This window comes from Dipodomys merriami, unplaced genomic scaffold, assembly GCF_024711535.1.
Source record: "Dipodomys merriami isolate MVZ:Mamm:240054 unplaced genomic scaffold, mDipMer1.0.p SCAF_69, whole genome shotgun sequence".
NCBI lineage: Eukaryota > Metazoa > Chordata > Mammalia > Rodentia > Heteromyidae > Dipodomys > Dipodomys merriami.
In genome coordinates, this window is record NW_027206279.1 from 4,945,649 (window position 1) to 4,970,765 (window position 25,117).

The following is a 25,117-nucleotide window of genomic DNA, read 5'->3' on the forward strand; positions in this document are numbered from 1 at the left end:
ATAAAAAGAAAAAGACGGAAGTGGCGCTGTGGTTCAAGTGATAGATCGTTAGCCTTGAGCTGAAGAGCTGAGAGACAGTGCTCAGGCCCAGAGTTCAGGCCCCATGACTAACTAAAAACAAAAACTAAAACTAAGCTTTATTTTTGGAGGGGGGGGGGCTTGAAGGGGTGGGAGCTGCCACTGAGCTTTTCTTTTTTTGGGGGGGTCCGGTCGTGGGGCCTGAACTCTGGGCCTGGGAACTGGACCTCAGCTCTTCAGCTCAAGGCTAGTGTTCTACCACTTGAGCCACAGTGCCACTTCCGGCTTTTTTTTTTTTTTGCTTATGTGTGCTGAGGAATTCGAATCCAGGGCCTCACATGCAAGGCAAGCACTCTACCACTGAAGCCACCTTTCCAGGCCCTCACTGAGATTTTTTGTTCAAGGCTAGCACTATACCACTTGAGCCACAGCTCCATTTCTGGCTTTTTTGATACTTTAATTGGAGATATGATTTGCATGTATCTGATAAGGGTGAATAATAGCTAGGATTTTTTTGTTGTTGTTGCAATTTTGGAACTCCTAGAACAGGGTGTGAGTGGGAGAAAGGAAACAGGTATAGAATGGAGACAAGAGACCACAAAATGAAGTGGTGAGCCAGAAAGGCTGCAGTTTGAACTAAGGAATTTAGTTGCCAGATATATGGCAACTACCTAAATAAGGAACATATAGAGAAAAATACTACAGAAAGCTTGTAGAAACACTACCAACTGTACACTGAAAAGATGCCTTCCAATGCAATGTATGGTATACAAAGTCTGGCTGCATCAATACAGTGTTATATTGTCATGGAAAATAAGGATTACAGAAATAATCATGGGGGCTAGAAATGTGGCTTAGTGGTAGAGTGCTTGCCTAACATGCATGAAGCTCCAGGTTTGATTCCTCAGCACCACATGTGCAGAAAAAGCTGGAAGTGGCACTGTGCTCAAGAGGTAGAGTGCCTTGAGCCCAAGGAGGCTCAAGGTCAGTGCCCAGACTCTGAGTTCAAGTTCTAAGACTGGCAAAAATAAAAATAAAAAATAAAAATTTTGGGTTGTTGAAACAAAAGAAGTTAGATTCCATTCCCAATTATGCTGTTGAGGCTATTTATTTATTTTTGGTCAGCGTGGGGCTTGAACTCTGGGCCTGGGTTCTGTCCCTCAGCTCTTCAGCTCAAGGCTAGTACTCTACCACTTGAGCGACAGGGCCACTTCCAGTTTTCTGTTGGTTAATTGGAGATAAGAGTCTCACAGACTTTCCTGGCCAGGGTTGACTTTGAACTGCAATCCTCAGATCTAAGCCTCCTGAGTAGGTGATTACAGGCGTGAGCCAATGGAGCCTGGCCCGTTGAGGTTATTTATAAACAAAAACATCTAAATCAAATTGCTGACAAGTTTACTTATTGATAATGCCAAGTTAATGTTTTGAGACCTGATTGAACAGAAGAAAACAAAATCCCAGAAGGCCAACAGTGGTGGCTTGGGTGCCCTCTAGGGGCTGAAAAGGAGTCTCACTCAGGGTCTTAGTTGAATTAGGTGTGGGGCTTATCTGCAAAAGGGTCTATAAAGTCAAGTACAAGGCAAAGACATGCCTAGATCTTACTTTTATTCTTTTTTAATGATCCAATGACGTTTCTCTGCACTAAAATCCCCTAACAGTGCTCACCATAATGAACTGACGCCAAAGCTTGTTGAATGAAAGAGAAAGAATGAAAGATAACACTGAAGCCCTGTATTACTCTAACCAAAAAAGAAAAAGCATGCTACCTACCTTTTTATTTAATGGTTTGCAGAGGGTCACCCTGAATAGCCAGAGAGTTGGGGGGTGAACTGAGGATGTATTTGGTAAAGATGATGGGGCTGAAAGGAGAAGGGAAGCAGAAGCCAAGGCATCACAGAGCAAAGACCTTGTGAATGGCTTCTAGGATCATGCACTGGTCACATGTTCTGAATGTTGCCCAGTCAGGACATCCTGGCCAAACAGTTTTCAGTCCCAGTCAGTTTTTCCTGGAAGGATCTCTCATAAATCTCATATGAAGGGAATGTAAATGGCTTTTTATAGGAGTTCTTATTTACTCTGGCTGACCTTTGAGCCATAGGGCTTTCCAGTTCAAGCTACCAATTTTTTTTTAATGCCTTTTCATTAGTAATAGTGAAAAGATTTGGCAACACCTGTCTCTATGTTGGTCGATAGCAGTCACTGAAACTTGTAAGAACTGCTTCCCATGTGGAAAGGTCAGTATAATGAGCTTGTGAAGATCAGAACAGTCACAGCTCAGAAAACATACACAAAGAATAGTGATTTCTTAGCTATATCGCAACTTTAAGAATTTATGCTACTAATAGAGGCCAACCGATAGGGACTTCCTTCATCGTTCCTCATTATGTATACAAGGTGAAAATCATGGTTTACCTAATGTTGACTCTAAATCAACTCACTGCTCCCTATGTGATTCTCAGTTGTGGGGTTTAGAGGCTGAAGTACTATTTCCTAGGAAAAGCTTTGCAAACAAGTAGAATTTAATATAGTACAATAAGAAGATGTAACACATAGGTATTGTATCTAAAATTCTTGTCTACAGCCTCTTTGGCTGGAGTAGACAAGGACCTGACAAAGTACATTTCACTAATTTCAGAATGAAGAAAATTACTATTTTTCTCTTTTTACCATAACAATGTAGCAGGCTATGAGATACTGCTATGCTTATACATGTTTCAAATAATACATTTCACAATCTGTTGATAGCTTCTACTAGATGAAAAACTAGTCAGGCTATCACATAGCTGCTGCAAGGTAATAAATAACTGGTTCAAAATGATCTCTTCCACTGGCCAGACAGCTACCTGAATGTTGGTTTACAGTATTATTTCCCTCAGTGCTGAGAATGGAACCCAGGGTCTCACACATGTCAGGTAAGCACTTAAGTTACATCCCAAACCTTGGTGTGTAGCTATAATTTAGGAGTTTTTTGGCCTAACTGGATATACACTAAACTTTTTATTTTTTTATTTTTTATTTTGCCAGTCATGGGGCTTGAACTCTGGGCCTGGGTGCTGTCCTTCAGCTCTTCAGCTCAAGGCTAGCACTCTACCACTTGAGCCATAGCACCACTTCTGGCTTTTTTCTGCTTATGTGGTGCTGAGGAATCGAACCCAGGGCCTCATGCATGCAAGGCAAGCACTCTACCACTGAGCCACCTTCCCAGCCCCTAAACTTTTTATAAAAACATGAGGGATATCTCCTTACTGTGCTTCATTCAAAGGGTACCACAGCAAAAATTTACAGAGAGAAGAATTTTATTGTTCACTATTGATGCATGTAGGCTAAACTACTTTGTAAGTGAATTAAATTATGCTTTAAAACTGAAATGAGCTAGGTATGGTGGTACAGGCCTATAATCCCAGCATTTGGGAGGCTGAGGTAAGAGAATCACAAGTTGGGGAACAGACTGAACCACAGAAGAAGATAAACAATATACTTCTCAAAAACAAAACAAAATGAAACTTCAATGAAAGAAATTAAAATTAGTAGGCATAAATGATGATGGGCTTAAATTTCTTTCCAAGAATTAAAAACCAATTATCAAGCAACAAAATTAAAATCCAGAAAGGCAAATCCATTTAGATTTGTAGACATTAAGATCTGCTTTATTCTTCAATTCTCCAGGTTTAAGGAAGAAGTTGAAGGGTGTGGCTCAGCAGCCCTATCACCAGCAGGGCTTGGCTTTCTCTCTGGAGAGAGCAGTAACCAGACTCTACTTCCTAGAAGATGAGAACAAGCACTCAGGATAATTATGGCTATGTAAACCATCAGCTTTCAGCAGGTGGCATTTGAAGTTACATAGACCATTAGCAGGTGGAGAGGTACTATGACTGAGATCAATAAGCTGAACAGACTGCAAAACTACAACAAGCCACAATGCTAACAGCCAAGGAAAAGAAGGTATTTAACTTTAAACTTACACAAAATGATTCAAAATCAATCAAAACTCAGTAAGCTGACACCCACAGAGATAGCTACTGTTAACACTTAAGAATATGGCCTTGTTCACTGGGCGCTGGTGGCTCACGCCTGTAATCCTAGCTACTCAGGAGGCTGAGATCTGAGGATCACAGTTCAAAGCTGGCCTGGGCAGGAAAGTCCATGAAACTCTTATCTCCAATAAACCACCAGAAAACTGGAAGTGGCGCTGTAGCTCAAGTGGTAGAGCTGAAGAGCTGAGGGACAGCGCCCAGCCCCAGAGTTCAAGCCCCACGACCGACCAAAAAAAAAAAAAAAAAAAAGAATATGGCCTTGTGGACAGACATTATTCACAAAGGAGGACTTTTACTCAAATTCAGAAAGCCTTTTACCAACTAAAGAAATAGGCACTAAAATAGTACTGAAAACGTATTTAAAACAAAACAAACCATACCAAGGATATTCTCCCTGACATAGATCTGAATCCCTATAAGCAAACTTAACAATCTCTTAAAATGCACTAGCTGAGTGTGATGGCATGCATTTGCCTATAATCTCAGTACCTGGGAAGTAGAGACAAGGACTGTCAGTTTGAGACCCGTTTGTGCTAAACAGTGAGACTCCATTAAAAAAAACAAAATTGGCTGGGCACAGGTCGCTCACTCATGTAATCCTAGCTACTCAGGAGGCTGAGATCTGAGGGCCACGGTTCCAAGCCAGCGTGGGCAGGAAAGTCCATGAGACTCTTATCTCCAATTAACCACCAAAAACCCAGAAGTGGCACTATGGCCAAGTGGTAGAGTGCTACTCTTGAGCTGAAGAGCTGAGGGACAGTGCCCAGGCCCAGAATTCAAGCCCCACTACCAACCAACAAACCAACCAAGCAACAACAACAACAAAAAATCATGATTGGAGCCGGGCGCTGGTGGCTCACGCCTGTAATCCTAGCTACTCAGGAGGCTGAGATCTGAGGATCGCGGTTCAAAGCCAGCCCGGGCAGGAGAGACCGTGAGACTCCTATCTCCAATAAACCACCAGAAAACCGGAAGTGGCACTGTAGCTCAAGTGGTAGAGCGCTCGCCTTGAGCTGAAGAGCTGAAGGACAGCGCCCAGGCCCAGAGTTCAAGCCTCACGACCGACAAAAAAAAAAAAAAAATAAAAAAATAAAAAATAAAAAAAATCATGATTGTTTAACATTCTAAAATATGTTGGTATTCCTTTTCAACATTTTGAGCACTAGAGGAAGACCAAAGAGTGGCTTTTTTTTTCTTTTTGCAAATTGTATGCATTGGCATTACCTGGTCTGAAAATCAGCAACCATGTCCCGCCTCTCAGAGATCTTGGATGAGCCATCGAGTCGCATGTAGGTGTGCTTCCTGTAAACCATGTATTCCTGCCAACCAGGACAAAGGAACATAATAAATCTGATGCAAATGGTTGTATTCTAATGCTCACAAGCACCTACCCACATTCATCCATTTTAGAGTTCAAGTCTCAGTTTTAACTTGGAATCTAATCTTATCCTTTCAGATTTCTTTATGGTTTATGAAGATAGTTGCCCATCAAAATGAAATTCCACAATCAAAATGGCTTTTCAGCCACTGACTAGATGTTTTACAGTCATTAACATATTGTCTTCCTTTAACAAGTAACACTTGCACTACACGTCCCCTGCTCCATCCTCAGCTAATTCTACTGTCCGAAGTCCTTGAATTTACCACCTCAGAATAAGAGTGAAACAGAAGATACCCATTTTTCTCTAGTGTTCTTGACATCATCAAAGAGGAGTTACAACTTTTTAACAATGCTGAAGAGTTCACATCTATAATCTTAGCTATTCAGGAGCCTGAAATCAACATCAGAGTTCAAAGCTAGCTCATGCAGAGTATAGTTTATCTCTACTTACCTAGGAAAGACTATCTCCAATTAACTAGAAAAATGCTAGACCAAAGGGAGAATACTAGCAGGAAGCTGGGGGAAAAAACCAAGCCAGATCTGAAGGCCCTGAGTTCAAACCTCAGTATCAGAAAAAAAAATAGGGACACTGATCAAGACACATTGCACTTACAGGCTGGCATGTTGAACTGAAACCTCTTTGTATAAATACTTAAAGATAATTAAAAGAAAAAAGTTAAAAGGGCCAGGAATGTGGCTTAGGGGTAGAGTGCTTGCCTAGGAATGCATGAAACTCTGGGTTTGATTCCTCATCACCACATTAACAGAAGTGGCGCTGTAGCTCAAGTGTAAGAGTGCTAGCCTTGAGCACAGAGAGGCTCAGGGACAGTGCCCAGATCCTGAGTTCAAGCCCCAGGATTGGCCAAAACAACAATAACAAAAAAGAATGTGGAGAAATACTCTCTATTGCGTTCCTTAGCCTATTCTCCAGTGTCAGTCTAAGTCATAATTCCTTTCATAGACAAGAGTAAATTAATATTTCCTCTTTTGTTGCCTCTCATTATAGTACAAAAGGTCCACCAGAGAGAAAACAACATCAAAAGGGCAACACAGCTGCCTATTTATAAAAAGCATCACTAAGTAGGGGATGGTGGCACAGAGTTATCGGCTATTAGCTACATGGTCAGCTCCAGACCAGCCTGAACTACATAATGAGACCCAGTTTCAAAAGCCAAACTAGGGGCTGGGAAGGTGGCTCAGTGGTAGAGTGCTTGCCTTGCATGTATGAGGCCCTGAGTTTGATTCCTCAGCACCACATAAACAGAAAAAACCAACAGTGGCACTGTGGCTCAAGTAGTACAGCACTAGCCTTGAGCTGAAGAGCTTAGGGAGTGCCCAGGCCGAGTTCAAGCCCTATGACTGACCAAAAAAAAAAAAAAAAAAAGCCAAACTATACAACAGAGTATCATGAAAAGGTTAAAGGAGTCCTTCCCTGTTCACTTTCACTTTCCTTGGTTTCAGTTACACACAGTAAACTACTATATGAAAATACTGAATTGAAAACTTGAACAACAACTCAAATAACTTTCATTACAGTATATTGTGAAAATTCATTAGTAGCTCAAACCTGTTATCCTAGCTCTTCAGGAGGCTCAAGATGTGAGGATCATGGTACAAAGCCAGCTCCAGCCGACAAACCCAAGAGACTCTTATTAACACCCAAGCAGCAAAAAGCTGAAGTGGAGGTGTGGCTCAAGTAGTTGAGTGCCAGCCTTGTGTGAAAGAGCTAAGGGAGAGTGGGAAGCCATGGGTTCAAGCACAGTACGGGTACAACAAAACAACAAAAACTCCAGAGTATATGGAGTTTTGGGGTACATGGAAACCTTGGACATATATGCTACAGATAAAACAATTGCACTTTGGTCCTAAAATAACTTCTTTATTGAAAAAGACTAAAGACTAATCATTTCTATATTTGGGAACTGCTTGTGCCTTTTTTTTTTTTTTTTGCTGGTCCTGGGGCTTGAACTCAGGGCCTGGACTCTGTCCCTGAGTGCTACTGTACTCTAGGTGAGCACTCTATCACTTGTGCCACTTCAGGCTTTCTCTGTTTATATGGTACTGAGGAATCGAATCCAGGGCTTCATGAACATTAGGCAAGCACTCTACCACTAAGCCACATTTCCAGCCTCTGCTTGTGTTTTCTATATTCTAACTATTATTACTTTTGTGTATGACAGTCTTGCAATGATGCCCTGACTGGCTCTGAATTTGCCATCTGGCCTCAGCCTCTTGAGTGCTAAGATTAGAGGCATGCAGTGGTTCGCCACCACATCTGGCATTCTTCTACTGTAGTATTCTCATACATGGCTCTTACACCTGGTAAACACTGTGCTCAGCTTTTTGTTAGTTAGGATGGAGGTAAGTGGTCTGGTGAACTTTCTGCTCAGGATGGTCGCAAACTGCAATCCTGATCTCAGGCTCCCAAGTAGCTAGGATTAACAGGTTTGAGCCACTGTGCCCAGTTTCACAGAAATGTTTTTCTAAGCAAAATCTTATATAGAACTTCTCTACAATATAAAATGGATAAAAACATTAAACTGTGGCTGAAGAATAAGTACTGGGGCTTGAACTCAAAGCTTCATACTTGCTCAGTTTTTATACTCAAGGCTGACACTCTGCCACTTGAGCCCTGTTTCCAGTCCAGTTGTTTGCTGGTTAACTGGAGATAAAATTGAACCTCAATCCTCAGGTCTTAGTCTCCTGAGTACCTAGAATTACAGATGTGAGCCATCACTACTTGGCCTGGCTCTTCTAATATTCCCTTTAGTGTTTCTGGGGCTTGAACTTGGCCTTGCACTCTTGCTTGGCTTTTTTTGCTCAAGGCTCGACTCTACCACTTTCAGCAATACCTCCACTTTCTTTATTATTCTTAAGAGTGCATGAACATTCTTGTTAACAGTGACTCAAATTTGCTTTTTCATTTCATGGGGCGATTTCCCAATCTGTTTACAATCACAGCTCCAAAGGTAACCTGGAGTTCAGAGAAGGCAGCTCATAGATAGAATGTCTGTTTAGGAGGAATCCTATCCCAGTGAGGTACCATATTTGGATGGCTCACTGGGCAAATTACACAACTCATTGTCTCAAATGTCCTGAGTAGCTATGGATTATCTGGATTTAACTCTATTTTGTACTATTTTCATATATTCATGTGATGATTTTCCTGGGCTTCAGTACTTAACACCACACCAAATACAGCATCAACTGGCTGACCTTTCCCAAGTACTTTTGTACTGCATAGAAACTATCAAGTAGCTTATTGCCTTAAAGTACAAACTTAGCCGCAACCAACAGGAATGAACTTCAAAAAAACAGGAAACCCAGAGGTAATGTAGACCATCTGTAATAAATTAAAAGCTTTCTGCAACTACTAGAATATGGAAAGGGACCCCTCAACTTCAAAAGAAATAGTGCTTTAGGAAGAGTTCAATATGACATTTAGTTAAACACTGCAATTTCCCCAGTACCCCCAACAGCCAAGACACTATAAGTGACTCAGTAAATTTAAAATAAAGCTCCAGATAACATTTATGATTTACCATCTCCTTTACCTCTGCTGTGGCTAACTAAAAATCCTGGTGCTGATTATTAAACAGTGTCCTTTTTTAAATTTCACTTCCACAAATACTATATAGATGCCATGTGAAAAAATGCAAACATTCTTCAATACAGAATTCTACTTAGAAGAAGACCTGTAATTATATTACACAAGTAATATAAGTCAAATATTTTACATAGGAGAAAAGTTGCTAGCATTCTACCACTTGAGCCAAAGCTCCACTTCCTGCTTTTTCTGAATAGTTTACTGGAGATAAGTCTCATGAACTTTCCTGCCTGGATTGGCTTTGAACTGTAATCCTCACATCTCAGCTTGGTAAGTAGCTAGGATTACAGATGTGAACCATCAGTGTCTGGTCAGAACTGGTGTTTCTTACAGAAAGGAAATCTGGTCACATGGAAACATGTGGATCTTTATTATCTTCCTGTTCCTCTGAGTTCCAGAAATACAAAGACAAACACAAAGCCAAGGCTAAGGCACAGGACTTTAACAACAAGAAAATCATGCTCCCCAGCTATACCACACAGCTCAATCAATTCCTGGTGTGAATTTCTAAGTTCTGCTCTAGCAGAAGCTTTCCCCCGCTTTTTGTACAGAGTATACAGTATCAACAGAAAAAGGTGAATTCTGAAAAAACAAAACCAAGAAAACTTGAAAACTAACAACATCAAAACAACAGTTTTTTGAGTTGAACATGATCATCTTTATGATTCATGCACTAGGTCATGTTTTAATGCTGAAACATGGCTTTCATGAATGTGTGCACTGTGTGTTCACTGGGAAAATGACTGAAAATACTCTTGAAAGATAAGGAAATAGAGGGCTGGGAATGTGGCTTAGAGGTAGAGTGTTTGCCTCACATGCACGAAGCCCTCAGTTTGATTCTTCAGTACAACAGACACAGAAAAAGCAAGAAGTGGTGCTGTGGCTCAAGTGGTAGAGTACTAGCTTTGAGCAAAAGAAGCTCAATGACAGTGCCCAGATCCAGAGTTCAAGCCTGGCCAAAAAAAAAAAAAAAAAAAAAGAAAAAAGACTGGCTAAATAAATAAAGGAAATAAAGACCTAACCATGCATTATCTTAAGATTTATTATACATGCATTTCAATAGATGATTAGACATAGCAGTAAATATTGATTTGCACTGAAATTCTATACCCACAAAGTAAAATCTGAGGATTGCAGGTAGAGCTGTGGCTCTAAGTGGCACAGTGCTAGACCTGAGCAAAAACCTCAGGGACAATGCCCAGGCCCTGAGTTCAAGCCCCACGACCGACAAAACCAGAAAAACAAAAAATTGAGGACTAGCCTCTTGAAATAATATACAATGTGGCCCACTTAAGTGAGTAACAGTCATACAAGTGAATGAAAAGGAATTAAATTTCAGCCGGGTGTCGGTGGCTCACGCCTATAAATCCTAGCTACTCAGGAGGCTGAGATCTGAGAATCTTGGTTCAAAGCCAGCCTGGGCAGGAAGTTCCATGAGACCCTTATCTCCAATAAACCACCAGGAAACTGGAAGTGGCGCTGTGGCTCAAACAGTAGAACACTAGCCTTGAGCTGAAGAGGTGAGGGACAGCACCCAGGCCTAGAGTTCAGGTCCCACGACCAAAAAAATAAAGTAAAATAAAAAAAATTTAAAGTTCATAAGGAACTGTAACGTTAAGAACATTATTAAGGGAACTAAACAACTTCATTTTATCTGGGAAACATATGGCTGCAACCCACTCTGGTTTCAGACTCCTAGATGCATGTTATATATATGGATAAGGAATGCCAGCAGTTGTGAAATTCAGGTTGTGATTTGTGCTTCCCTAATTTATTATTCCCCCACAGTGAGATGTATCTTCAAGCTGCTTAGTTTACAAATTCTACTCTCTAAGTCGAATCCCTAAAACGTAGGGTTGTATAGAAGTTAAACTATTTACATTCACTACCATCTGCAGAGCTCATATATTTTTGGGCTGCTCGCCCATGTTCCCTTGGAGCTTCTATTTAATATTACTCAGTAAGAATTGTAAGTATTCTGACACAGCACTGGAAAAGAAAGAAGAATACCTACACTACCAAACTCACAACCTACCTTTCCTGTAGTTCTTAGTATTGATGATCACTATTGTACCATTTCTTTCCCTGACCTCAGCACAAGGCAAGTACACATTACTTAAAAAAGACCTCACTGTAGGAAAGCACTTAAATTATTGTGCCTGTTGGTATTATTTGATTTGGACATCACATTAAGAGACGCAGCAGCCCTTTTACATTGGACTGCCGCTGCTACAATGTTTGTGTTAAATCAAATACAGCTGGGAATATAGCTCAGTAGCACTTGTCTATCATGTGCAAGGCTCTAGGTTTGATCCCCAGTACTAGAAAAAAGAAAAAAGAAAAAAAAAAACATGTCAAACACAATGGCTTAATCATTTCTCTTATGGTCATTTAGAATTAGGATTTCTCATCACTTATAAATAGGCTACCTATTCATAAAATAAACAGCAAGGTTGTTTTGCTGGCAGCATTCAAGGGCTAAGCACTATACAAAACCTAAGGCTTAGTGATTACATTTATGTCAGATACTGCTTCGTTATTTCTCTTACTAAAAGAAGTTGCAAGATTATTAAAAGGAGGGTCCCACCAAATTGGGATAAATTCACTGCAAAACCTGGCAAGTCAATCTTTGATTCAAAAAGCCTAAAAAATACTCCCAGTTGCTTGCTTTATTCCTTTTGAAATGTGACTTCCCTATTTCTGTTTGTTGTTTGCTTTTAATAGAAATAATCATGGTGCAAATTGTATTTTTTATTATTATTGCTTAGAGCAGAATGGTTAGAATATATTGGCTTACATATTAAAAAACATAAGGACTACTGGGCGCCGGTGGCTCCCACCAGTAATACTAGCTACTCAGGAGGCTGAGATCTGAGGATTGTGGTTCAGAGCCAACTTAGGCAGGAAAGACCCTGAGACTTCAATTAACCACCAGAAAACTGGAAGTGGCTCTGTGTCTCAAGCAGTGGAGCATCTGCCTTCAGCTGAAGAGCTCAGTGACAGTGACTAGGCAGAGTTCAAGTCCCATGACTGACAAAAGAAAAAAGCAAAAAACAAAAAACAAAAAAACAACATAAAGATTGAGTCAGGCACTGGTAGCTCATGACTGTAATCTTAGTTACTCATGTCTCTTATCCTATTTGAAAATCTTGGTTGGTTAGACAAATCTACATGGATCTTATCTTCAACTGACAAACAAAATGCTGGAAAAGGAGGCATGACTCAAGGGTTTGAGCACTATCCATAAGCAAAAAAGCTGAGTAAGAGGTTTGAGGCCAACCCAGACAGAAATGTTTGTTAGGCTCTATCTCCAAAACAATCAGCAGAAAGCAGGGATTGAGGAGTAGACTTTCAAGTGATAGAGGATGAGTTCAAACTCTAGTACTGCCCAAAACAAGGGAGGCTGGAGGTGTGGCTCAGTGATAAGGCTCTGAGTTCAAACTTCAGACTGTACACTCTTACCAAAATCTCTGGGGATGAGACCAGGCATTCGTATTTTTTTAAACTACCTACATGACTGCAGTGTGTAATCAAGTTGAGAAGCACTTTGTTAACACTAGATGAATAGCTGTTCACTGGGTTTTTGCATGGAAAATGATTCCCTAATACTGTTTTCTACGCAGAATTTCAGAGGACTTTTCAACATTTCTATGCTGTAATCTGGGGAATATGGGGCTGGGAAGGTGGCTCAGTGGTAGAGTGCTTGCCTTACAGGCATGAGGCCCTGGGTTCAATTCCTCAGCACCACATAAAAAAAAAAGCCAGAAGTGGCGCTGTGGCTCAAGTGGTAGAGAGCTAGCCTTGAACTGAAGCCTTAGGGACAGCACCCAGGCCCAGAGTTCAGGCCCCACAACCAACAAAACAAAAGCAAAAACAAAACAAAACAAAAAAACTGGGGAATGTCTTCCTTAGTATAAGAAGGACATTCTATTCCATTGGCTACTGGGAAGAGGAAAGAAGTCCTCTGCACGACAGAATGTGGTTTGGCCACCAGGAGCTGTTTCGCATCCTTCTAGACTGAAATCTCAAGCAAGAAAATTTCAGGTTCCCAGTAATTAAGACTGACTTAGCTATGAGCATGTGATTCCTTCAAGTAAACCCTAGGCCTATGTCCCCAAAGTTCCTTCTCCTACCTCCAGTAGGTCTATCATCCTGGTCATCTGGGAGTAGATAAGGACCCTATGTCCTTGAGACTTGAGCCGAGTCAGCAGGACATCGAGGGCATACAGCTTTCCACTGTCAGTGATGAGGCTCTCCTTGCCTGGGGAGAAGAAAAGCAGGGTGGGGATAGGAAGGGAAACTATTTAATTGAAGCAATAAAATCACTTACTGCAAAGTTGTATGCAGCCCAAATTACTACAACTCAGATTCTTGTCATCATGAGAATAGGAAAGTACTCCAAAGGAAGAATGTAAAGCCTTGTTAAAGCTCAACAGTGAGTGTTCTGGGAAGACATCCCTCACAGAGGGATGTGGAAATTCCCTTCCAACTGATAGTGTCCAATCATGTCTTTGAAAACTTGCCTGTTCCACCTTCTAATCCAGGGGATACCAGTTACACTAGTGTATCTATAAGTGATGATGGTGTTGCTCTAAGCAATTCCCAAAATCTGTTTTTCTTTTGTTCATCTATCTCTGGGTATCTATTTCTGTTAGTTCTGTGGTTGTTTGCATCTTAAAAGCATGAGAATATATAGAAACAAGGACTGTTCCTGCCTTCCTTTGGAGATAATACATAAACAGCAAGAAAGGCAAATAAACATACCTCCCCATTTTTCTGGTAGTGCTGGGGATCAAACCCAGTAAGGCAAATGCTCTACCATTGAGCTACATTGCTAGCTTTTCAGAAAAAATGACTTTGAAATGAAATTGCTCTCTTACTAACTAGTGTTTTCTTCTTCCTCTTCCCACAAGAAATACATTTCAACCAGAGATCTCTAAAGAACACGTCACTCACAAGTTTTCATCTTATCCATTCAGTATCATTCAACTCCCATCATATTTCAGGAAGGAGAGTTTCCTGTTTGCAGACTGGTCCATAAACATTCCCTTAACAATTGCTGCCATTAAGAGGGGAAGAGTACATAAGGAAGTGGCTGGGGGATACAAAAATGAAGAAAGGATATTATAGGGATCTTACATTGACAACTAACTACTAAAAGTTAAAGAGGTAACTGTCAAGAATAACAGTGCCTCGCCTTCATTTCTGGGTTTGAACCCATGACTGCTCCTCAGAATTGCAAAGGCTGTCTATTGACAGCATTCCAAGGGTTCTCAACCGTCATTCTCACCACTATTTGCCAAGTGCACAATTATTGTCTACACTGAAAAAGAACGGATGTGCTGACGGCAACATAACAAATCACTAGCTGCTCTGTTTTTGCTACAAAGACACAGGTCCTCGATGTTTACTCCCCTGTGCTCCAGCCTCCCTTTTCCCACCTTCAGAACCCTGCCAGTCTCTCCTCCCCCCGCCCCCCATCTCTGTGGCACACACCTTTGTTCAACATCTTTGTTTGGTCCTGTTTAGATTACTGAAATGCTCTTCTTTTTGTTGTCTCCTTACCAACACAATCAAATGACTGCAGCTGGGACAGAAGTGATGGCTAAGCCCTTTCCCTGGCACCAGACAAAGGCCCGTATAAATTCCAAGTCTGATCAGGCAGCAATGCTTTCATAACAACTTGCAATTTCCCACATATCACAATTACTCCTGTTGCTTTGGTTGGATTACAGGAACCTTCCCCTACCTCATGTCGAGGATTGACTTTAGGGCCTTGTGAAGGCTAGGCAAGCACTTTACCACTGGGCCTGAGTCTCTTGATTCTTTATTATTTGCCAGTCCTGGCACTTGAACTCAGAGCCTGGGCATTATCCCTAAGCTGCTTTTGCTCAAGGCTAGCATTCTACCACTTGAGCCACAGTGCCACTTCCGACTTTTTCTGTTAATGGTACTGAGGAATCAAACCCAGGGTTTAATGCATGCTAGGCAAGCACTCTACCACTGAGCCACATTTCCAGCCCTCTTGATTATATTAATAGCTTGTTAACATTCTCTACAGAACTTTAGATACTGTTTCTTCCTGTTCTCATTAAAGGTGCAAGATGGTGAAAAAAATTACACTTATTTGCAATCAGTGAATAAGAATGAGCTTCAGATTTCTGTAGTGTATACAATCCATTCAACTATATTCCCTCAACACAGATACTGAAGCAATACAAATCTGTATGGTGTCTGGGTTTTGAGAAGCTTTAACCGATAGCTTTAATTGATGGATTTTGAGAAGCTTTAACAGATAAAATAGTGACTAGATGATTTTTATATATTCCTGCTTCCCACATCTACTTTTATTTTATTTTTTTTGTTGGTCACTGGGCTTGAACTTGGGGCCTGGGCGCTGTCCCTGAGCTCTTCTGCTCAAGGCTAGCACTCTATCACTTGAGCCACAGTAGCACTTTCAGTTTTCAGGTAGTTAATTGGAGATAAGAGTCTCATGGCCTTTCCTGCCTGGGCTGGCTTTGAACCGTGATCCTCAGATCTCAGCCTCCTGAGGAGCTAGGATTACAGGCATAAGCCATCAGTGCCGACTATCCAACATCCATTTTTTTTAAAGCTTTGCTATGTAGAATATAAAAACATACATGCATATATTATACATATAATATATATATATATGTATATATATGTATATATATATGTGTGTGTGTATATATATATATATATATATAACATAAATACAGGGCTGGGAAGGTGGTTCAGTGGTAGAGTGCTTTGCATGCATGAGGCCCTGGGTTTGATTCCTCAGCACCACATAAGCAGAAAAAACCAGAAGTGGCACTGTGGTGCAAGTGGTAAAACGCCAGCCTTGAGCTGAAGAGCTGAGGGACACAGCCTAAGCCCAGAGTTCAGGCCCCATGACTGACCAAAAAGATGAACCATAAATACACAACCCAAGAAACTGTTATAAATTTATAATACTGTGAATATCTTCTCCCTTTCCGGGCCATATCCTTTTCTCACTACTAAAACTGTTTTTTGATAAAGGAAATTCCTAATTATAACAATCAAAGATATCAGTCTTTTCCTTTTGTACTCTGATTAAAAATTTACTACAAAATGAAGTGTTTGTCCTGTATTTTTTGAGGAAATTATAGGCCATTCTCATTTTTTCCAAACTGGAAAAGGAGACTGCTCTATCTCCCAAGCCCATGCCTTAATAAAGCTTGTTCACCAGCCTGTGAGGCTATTAGGCCCTCTTCTGTTTTATTTTTGTCAGGAGGAAGAACTTGATGCTAGGATTAGAAAACCTTAGTGGTAAAGATGCACACATGCTGAGATAAATTTTGATATGCCCAGAGGAAGTGAGATGGTGTTGTAGGCAGCTGGTTACTATGCAGGTAAGGGGAGTGGATGTGGACGAAATGGACCTCTGACAGTTTCTGTATTTGTGGTACTGGGGACTGAACTCAGGGGCTGGTGCATGCTAGGTAAGTCCTTTACCCATGAGTTACCCTCCTGCTAACTAGACCTCTTTGGAATGCTGAGAAGGAAAAGAACTGAGAAAAAATTGCAGAAAAAGCTCAAAAACACTAAATCAACAATATTATTGATTTTTCTGGTGACAGAGATAATCAGCATTTAGTATTTGTCAGTAAGAAAAAAATGTTTATTTCTGTGTGTGTGTGTAGGTGTAAGGGCACGTGTACTGGGGCCTTTTAGCTCTAGCTTGGCTTTATTACTCATGGTTGGTGCTCTACCACTTGAGCCACACCTCCAGTCCAGCTTTTCTGCTGGTTAACTGATAATAAAGAGTCTCAGGACTTTTCTGCCAGAGTTAGAAATGCAATCCTCAAATCTCAGCTACTGGCAGCACCTGGCTACATCACCCAATAAGAGCTACCAAAGGAAGTGGCGCTGTAGCTCAAGTGGTAGAGCGCTCGCCTTGAGTTGAAGAGCTGAGGGACAACGCCCAGGCCCAGAGTTCAAGCCCCACGACCGAGAAAAAAAAAAAAAAAAAAAGAGCTACCAAAGCTGTGCAAGTGAAGAGCACTACCTGTTGCTAAGCAGGGGACAGAGCTGGAGGAGCAGAATTCCTTAGCTATCAGACTGATTCTGCCACATCAAACTAGGCCCCACCCCTTCTCTAAAATAGAAGCAGAAAAGATACTGACTGAAAAGACCAATCGTCTTTCCTTCAGTGCTGCATTATTTAAATCAGTTTCATGCCATCCACATAAGAGATCTTCTTCAGTGACAAAACAAAAATGTTATAATCCACAGCAGTACAACGATGGTAACAGATTAAGCAACTCCCTTTTCCAATGAAAGACTTTCTGAAAGAGTTATACATTCTCCTGGTGAAGCCTAGAGCGGCAATCAAAGGGCAAAACTAATGAGATTTTGGTTAGTTGCTCAAGGAATGCAACAGAACCAGCACTTCCCAGGGGAGTAAAAAATGCAAAAGCACAGATAAAATATAGGTTCCACTGACACACTTCCACCCCCCCACCCCCGCCCCCAGCAAGTCTGTCCACAGAGCACAATGGGGTCAGTGAGGAGCTGGTTGGTTCTCACAGTAAACAGCCAGTGGGGCTAGTGCTTTTTATCGATGCGAAAAGAACTCAGACACTTCCTGCTATTTAAACAAGGTCCATTTTTCTTTCAAAGAACAGGAAAAGCCACATGAGATTCCCACAGCGCAAGCAATAAGCCTTTTACTCCTGTACTGAGACACTAAGCTAGAATGAAGGAATAAGAAATAAAGTGCTATTTTGCTTTTCTCTATACCTGTACTTAGCTCCTGCCTAGGATGCTATGGTTTCCATTCCAGCCTGGTTTACATTTGGGCTTTCTCTCTTGATTTTCAAACCATTTACCTTCATCCAGTGCTTTCCTGTGTTCTAAGTCTGTTCTGAGGCCATATGCAATACTGCTTTCACATACCCCCAAAAATATTTTTTCAGTCAAAGCAATCCCAAAGCCAGCTAACACAAAAGCATCTTGACCTTTGACAGTCTCAGTCTTAAATGGAAAAACCAGGCATTCAGAACTGGAGCTCAGTTATCTTTTATAAATATGTCCATTAGGTATCAATAAAACAAATACAAGCTAGGTATCAGTAGACTTGGACAACCCAAAAGTAGCAGTTTTGGCTCTAGTACGCAGCAGGTGTTAGTAAAGAATATGAGTCTACTGAACCTTGTGTTCAACTTCCTTAAAAGTAGTCTCACTACAGCAAAGATGAAAACCTACTTTCCTTTCAACCCTTGACCTTGACCCCAGGGGGTCTGGGAATCCGCTAGCATTTTGGCACAAAACATACTGTTTTTCCTCTTGTTATGATTAGATCTCTGGTGCTCCGTGCAGGACACTGTTTATGCTACTTAAACTTGGCTTTCTGGGAGTGACGACATTCTCATTCATCCCGCTGGCAACAGCACAACTGTACTCATTAGAACTGAAGCTTTTTTTTGTCATTTTACTTTATTTCTGCAATTCTAGAAATGGAATGTGGCAAGAGCTCTCCTTTTTGTAAATTTCTTTCAAAGGAGGGTATTTAAGCACAAATCTGAAAAAAAATTTTCCCCACTCAAGTCACAATTATTAGCATTTTCACATATAAATTACAAAGGGCAAAAAAAAGGAAACAGAAACCTTAAAAACTCTAAATTCTAAATATGGACAATCACCACATGGAGTAATCTCATGTGCTTTCCTCTTGCCAGAGCTGGAAACATAGCCCAAGAAAGGGAAAACTCACCTGGAATCCTGATGAAGGACCAGCCGTTCTGGGGCCGGATGCTCCACAGCCCCCCAGCAGGCTCTGGGAAGAACTGAGATCTTCGATTCAGACAGTCTGCAGCCAGCTCAGGAGCCCCATTCAACAAACACTGCTTGGCTGCCAGACTCCCGCCTTCCTTCAGAACTCGCCTCTCATATTCTGCACTTCGGTCATTGCAGTAAGAATCCAATGGCACTGCGGTGACCTGCAAGGGCAGATCCACATAAGATGATGTTTTGTATTTTTCACTCACTAAGTTAATGTAAACTTTGAGGTCAGTTGACCACTGAGCTATTAATTAGCATGTATTAATTTTAGAAAGGAGTTTCACTGTGATATGTGCATAGAATGTGCTTTGATCAACTTCATCTCTATTACTTTTTCTTCCCTTTTAGGCTAATAGTTTTAAATTCTCTGTTGTAACAAATTAAGCTGACCCTAATTACCCCAGTGAGCTTCTCCAGTTACAGGCTAAGCTCTACTAACATGACCCTACAAATTAAATATGCAAAGCAAAATTCAGTGTGCAGATAAACCAAGAGAATAAATAAGTAAACGCACACACTCCCCTCACCCCCTCCCGTCTCCAGTCACTTTACCACTTCCATTCATTGTTAGATGCTGTTCTTGGCAAAGTGCTAATACCCATATCATGTCAGCAAGGGAGCTGGAACTAATGAGTCATAATTAAAAACTGAAGAGTATTGGCCTGACACATCTGAAGCTAGCTTTAATGCTTCTGTGTCAAAGCTCCTGAGTTTATCCTTCTGACTGACAAATCTAATGGAAGATAAAGGAAATTTTCTTTGAGGCTGTAATCTTGGAGAAGGGCTAAGAGGAAAACAATTACCAGCAAGTAGAAGATCCATTCTCTGGCTGTGCAAAATTCTTAACCTCATCACAAGGTGGATATACTAAGACGCTACTCCCCAATGGAGCAGGGGCGGCTCCTACCTGATTTAGAAGCCTAAGCTGTCTGATCTATTCCCAGCCTAAATGTCAGATGTGCACATAGCTGTCTATGAAATCATCTGATAAGGAGCCTATTGAAGATGACAGGCTACATTTTGTTAACCTGTATAAAGTTGTGATGATCTGTCAAGCCCACAAGGATACAAATACTAAAAATCAGTTTTAAGCAGTCAGTTGCTCAGGTAGAACTAGATGAAGAGATTAAGAGAAACTGGGTAAGGACAAAGGTAGGGGAAGTATCAAAATTTGAAACGTTTTCTATTCCCAGTCAGTCACAAAATGTGGGCAGCTGGGAAAAATCTCTGTGTTGCTATTAACAATTAACTGTTTTCATGTCAACTAATCTTTAGGGAAAATAGTTCAGAGTTCTGTTATGCATAAGAACCTGAGTGGCTACAGCTTAAAAGTGCACATTTTAAGCCAGACACGTTAAGACAGCTACCCTGGGTCAGTTCTAATTAAAAAAAAAAAAGGGGGGGGCACCCAGCTCTCAAATGCTTGGTATATATCATCAAATTATCCTATAAAATATCTAATACTGGCCAGGCACTGGTTGCTCACGCCTGTAATCCTGACTACTTAGGAGGCTGAGATCTGAGGATGGAAGTTCAAAGCCAGCCCGGGCAGGAAAAGCCATGAGAATCTTATCTCCAATAAACCACTGGAACACCAGAAGTGGCGCTGTAGCTCAAGTGACAGAGCACTTGCCTTGTGCTGAAGAACTCAGGGACAGCACCCAAGCCCAGAGCTCAAGCCCCACAACCGACCAAAAAACACAAAAAACAAAAAACAGAAAACAAAAGAACAACTAATACTTTACATTATAATCTGGGATCTGAGTGTGTGAGGTCTAAATTTATGCAGTCTGGAAAAATACTCTTTAATAAAAAGAAAAAACAGCCAGATGCTGGTGGCTGATGCCTGGAATCCTAGCTACTTAGGAGGCTGAGATCTAGAAGATCAGTTTGAAGTCAGCCCAAGCAGCAAGGTCCTTAGATTCTTATCTCCAATTACCAGCAAAAAGGCACATTAAAGGTCTAGCTCAAATGCTAGAGCACTACACAAGCCACACTAGCAGAAGGTCTTAAGTTCTTTTTTAAGAAAGTAGAAAAGTACAAATTTTAATATAGATCTGAGTGAGAGGTCAATAGATCATGATTCTGAATGAGCATCCCTACATATCAAGCCATACCTTGAGAAATACTGCACTGGGGTATAGAAACAACTTTTTTTTTTTTTTTTTTTTTTTCTGTTTATGTGGTACTAAAGAATCAAACCCAGGGTTTCATACATGCTAGGGAAGCACTATTCCACTAAGCCACATTCCCAGTCCATAAACAACTAGCTAGCTCTATACAAGGTACCTCTCCTAGGAAAAGAGAGAACCAAAACTAGAGGAAGAACCTAATTTACCAATAACCAGGAAATAAACTACTCTGGTTTGTGGATAAAGGTGAGCTGAGTTTGCTAGGGAACAGTGCCCTCTACAGTCCAGATTCAAAATTACAATGTGCCATGGTGAATGGCTGCCTCACAACCAATCCATGCAAACCACCAAAACCAGTTTATCCAGACAGTACTAGACACCCATATCACTTTTATTTTCTCCAGGAGTTTGTTTTTTTCTGCTTCCAATTTATTCACTTTTCCCCACTGACACTTGAGTATATGCAAATAAAGACTGAAATTTAAAGCAGGTGGCAGTAGCCCAGCAGATCACAGCCCAGAGCAGACATCTTCAATGTAGGATGTGACTCCCATACTCTCATAGTCTATAACTGCTATATTTCTAGAAAAAAAAAAAAAGGTTGAAAGTATGCTCTATGTACTTTTTTTTTTTTTTTTTGTCGGTTGTGGGGCTCAAATTCTGGGCCTGGGTGCTGTCCCTCACCAATTCAGCTCTAGGCTAGCGCTCTACCACTTGAGCCACAGTGCTACTTCCAGTTTTCTGGTAGTTAACTAGAGATAAGAGTCTCACAGACTTTCCTGCCTGGGTTGGCTTTGACCCTCAATACTCAGATCTCAGTCTCCTGAGCAGCTAAGATTACAGGTGTGAGCCACCGGTGCCCAGCTTACTCTATGTATTTTCAAAAAGCACACATACTCTTGTATGAATAGTCAAAGCTAGTCTAGAACACATGATCTTCCTGCTTACTACCACACCAGGACACAATTTTCTAATGCAAGACTGATATTTACACCAATTTTAAACATGTTCTACCCACCCCTTATTGACAGAAAGGCAGAGCTTAGATTAGAACATAAAGACTCTGGGCCTAAAGTGTCAGGATGAAAGTGAGAAGGTCAAAATTAAGCATGAAGAAGATTGGGAGGATTGTGACACAGGAAAAATGTGTTCCTGCCTACAACTCATTGCTAGGCACTCTTACAGTTTAAAAACAAAACAACTTCTTTCGGCTACAGGCTTCTACCAAGCTGCTAATTTTTGTCTTGCTGATAATCGTCCAAGTGCTAGGGTGAATGTTAAGCAAGAGTGCCAGTGAAATTAACAACAAAAGGTTTTGAGAAATTTTATTGATGAGGAGCCCTGGGTCAAGATATACGCAGAATCACAAAATGTCACCTAAGCAGTGCCCTGGTCCAAAAGAGGACAAAAAATCCACTTCACCTAGTCTTCTAAGGTTGGCTCAGAAACAGGGTGATGAAGCACGACCTACCATTCATCTCTGGTCACAAGTGGAAATGCATTCTCCCTCGTGTCCCTCATGAATTAACCTGCTTCTTGCTTCATTAACCTCCTAGATGACAGTAAACGGGGTTGCTTCTACAGGCATTCAGCGCGTCCTTCCTCAGGAAGGACGCTCTAACTCTGAGAAGCATGACAGCATGAAGCTTTTTTTCTCCCTGGTAAGATAATTTGTGGGGCCTTACTTTAGTAATCCTTTAGAATGATCTCCTCAGCTATTAACAAAACAGTTCGTGTAATTCCTTCCTAAGGGGTACAGTTATTTCTGGGTTAACCCTGAGATTTTTATAGCGTGTACTAGGGAAATTAATTTCTCTTAATGAGGCTGAAGGTGTGGCTCCAGCAGTAAAGCACCTGCCAACCAAGAGTGAAGCCTGAGTTCAAATCCTAGTCCTGGGGGTGGGGGGTGGCGGGGAAGAACACAAAACACACCAAAAGCCCCAACTTAAGTCTAGGCCAGAGTTGAAGTTTAAAGGAAATCAGTTTTTTTCCTTCTCACCAGATGGGTCAAAAGTTTGAAGATAATTAGGCATTTCATGAAGTGCTGCCTTATATACATAGCCCAGAACTGACCTGCAAGGTGAGAGCTGTGTGCGCTTGTGAAAAACATTCAGCCATGTTTAAAATTATTTCCCCCCCCCTTGTGCTGGTCCTGGGGCTTGAACTCTGGACCTGGGCACTGCCCTAAGCCTTTGTTCTCAAGGCCAGCATTCAACCACTTGAGCTACATTCCACTTTTGGTGGATAACTGGAGACAAGATTACAAGAGACTTTCCTGCCTGGGCTGGTTTCAGACCACAGTCCTCAGATCTCAGCTTCCTGAGTAGTTAGGATTACAGGAATGAGGAGCCACGAGGGCCTGGCTAAATTTTTCCTGTCCTAACGACTATGCTGTGATTACTCTCGTTTTCAGGTTCAGAATAAGCAAGGCATATAATTCTAGAAAAACATATTAAGAGGGGGCTGAGTAGGAAAGGAGGGTGCTGGGACATAGCTTTTCAGTCAAGTGGATAAAGCCTTCATCCTGCTCCCTGCTTACCATATTTATAGCAATTATACTTTCTGGAAAGGTACATTTACGGTTCTTTAGGGAAACAGTAAGCCTGGTAGTTTAGACTCTGAAAATAATACTAAAGTACACCCAGGGTCATGCCTGTGTGACTGTGTCAGCAGGATGGAGGTTTTTGTTCGTTTTTTAGGGGATCTTGATATGAAATCTAGAACACTCTTGAACTAAGGGTGCTTCCTCAGTTTCTAAGTGGTGGAATTACACATGTACACTACAACACCATGCTCAAGGTTGTTCTTGAGGATAGTAGTTGGAATAGATACTGTGGAGGTTTTGAGTGGTACTGAACAATTACGTGCATAAATGCAAGACGGCCAGCTTTTATTGGCTCTGTAAAACACAAGAAGATGATGTCACACTCAGAAATCTTCACTTCCTCTAGATATAACGATTTGATTAAGAGTAACAATACAAACCAAGCTTGCACCTACAGAATTACTTGAATAAGATGCATCCTAGAAAAGGTGTATTTCCCTGCATCAACTTCAGTTCTAAAAGGTTTTGGAAGAGTATGATAAATACAAAAGCCAAGTATTTTCCAGATCTAGCAAATATAAACCACATTCACACAGGCCAACAGGAAGACCAGCAGGAAGAAAAATCTATGTAAGCAAAGTCAGTGGGACTCAATACTACACTTCTATTCCTTAACTCTCTTTAGATCCTCTGTTGGATTATGTTTTGTGATAAAGTAAGCAAGCTGATAAAAGTTAATGGCAGAAAAAGGATTTCCAATGAAGACTAAAAAACAGCTTCTTTCTTTGGACAGAACTATGGGAATAGTAGTGGTAGGATGAGTGGAGAAACAAGATAAAAACAGAAGTAAAAAATATGTCAGCCTCCTAAGCTTCTTGGATAAACGCAGCATTGCTTCTTGGCATAAAAGGACAGCAAGCAGTTCTGTTCTCTAGCCACTGGCTCTGGCTACATCCCTTTTCTGCCCCTCTATCATATAATTCTTCATGGATGAAAGAAAACTTTTCTATGATCAACAAGGACAGGAAGATGTAGTCAAAGGAAACAAGTCACTGAGTCAACGGAAACCTCTGCAGCAATATCTGTCAGCAACCATTGGGTGGTATTTTGATAGCAAAGGTATTAAAAAGGAATTAAATAGGGGCTCAAAGTTTAAATCACAAAAGATACCTCTGGGCTGGGCACCAGTGGTTCATGCCTATAATCCTAGCTGCTCAGGAGGCTGAGACCTGAGGATTGCAGTTCAAAGACAGCCTGAGGAGGAAAGTCTGTGAGACTCTTATCTCCAATTAACCACCAGAAAACCAGAAGTGAAGCTGTGGCTAAAGTGGTAGAGCACTTGCCTTGAGCTGAAGAGCACAGGGACAATGTCCAGGCCCAGAGGTCAAGTCCCACAACCAACAAAAAAACAAAACAAAACAAAAGATACCCCTACTTTGTAAATGACAGCATGACTGCTGGATGGCACTGCAGGTGACAAATGGCTTTCTTTCCCTTGACCCTGATGTTGGATGATAATCTGAGACATGGCTTGCTCCCATTGTAGTACTTCAAAACCTCTGACTAAATGCA

The 25,117-nt window shown here is 41.2% G+C and overlaps 1 protein-coding gene across 2 annotated transcripts in view; it reads right to left on the reverse strand.

The window, feature by feature from the left end:
- Positions 1 to 25,117, reverse strand: part of Ino80 (INO80 complex ATPase subunit) — a 103,952-nt gene that overhangs the window by 18,525 nt on the left and 60,310 nt on the right. For both annotated transcript variants that reach the window (XM_070005833.1, XM_070005832.1), the window contains exons 26-28: positions 18,801 to 19,026; positions 13,174 to 13,301; positions 5,277 to 5,371 (exon numbers count right to left, since the gene is read on the reverse strand). In XM_070005833.1, the coding sequence (XP_069861934.1) occupies positions 5,277 to 5,371; positions 13,174 to 13,301; positions 18,801 to 19,026 (449 nt within the window). The remainder of the gene's footprint in view (positions 1 to 5,276; positions 5,372 to 13,173; positions 13,302 to 18,800; positions 19,027 to 25,117) is intronic.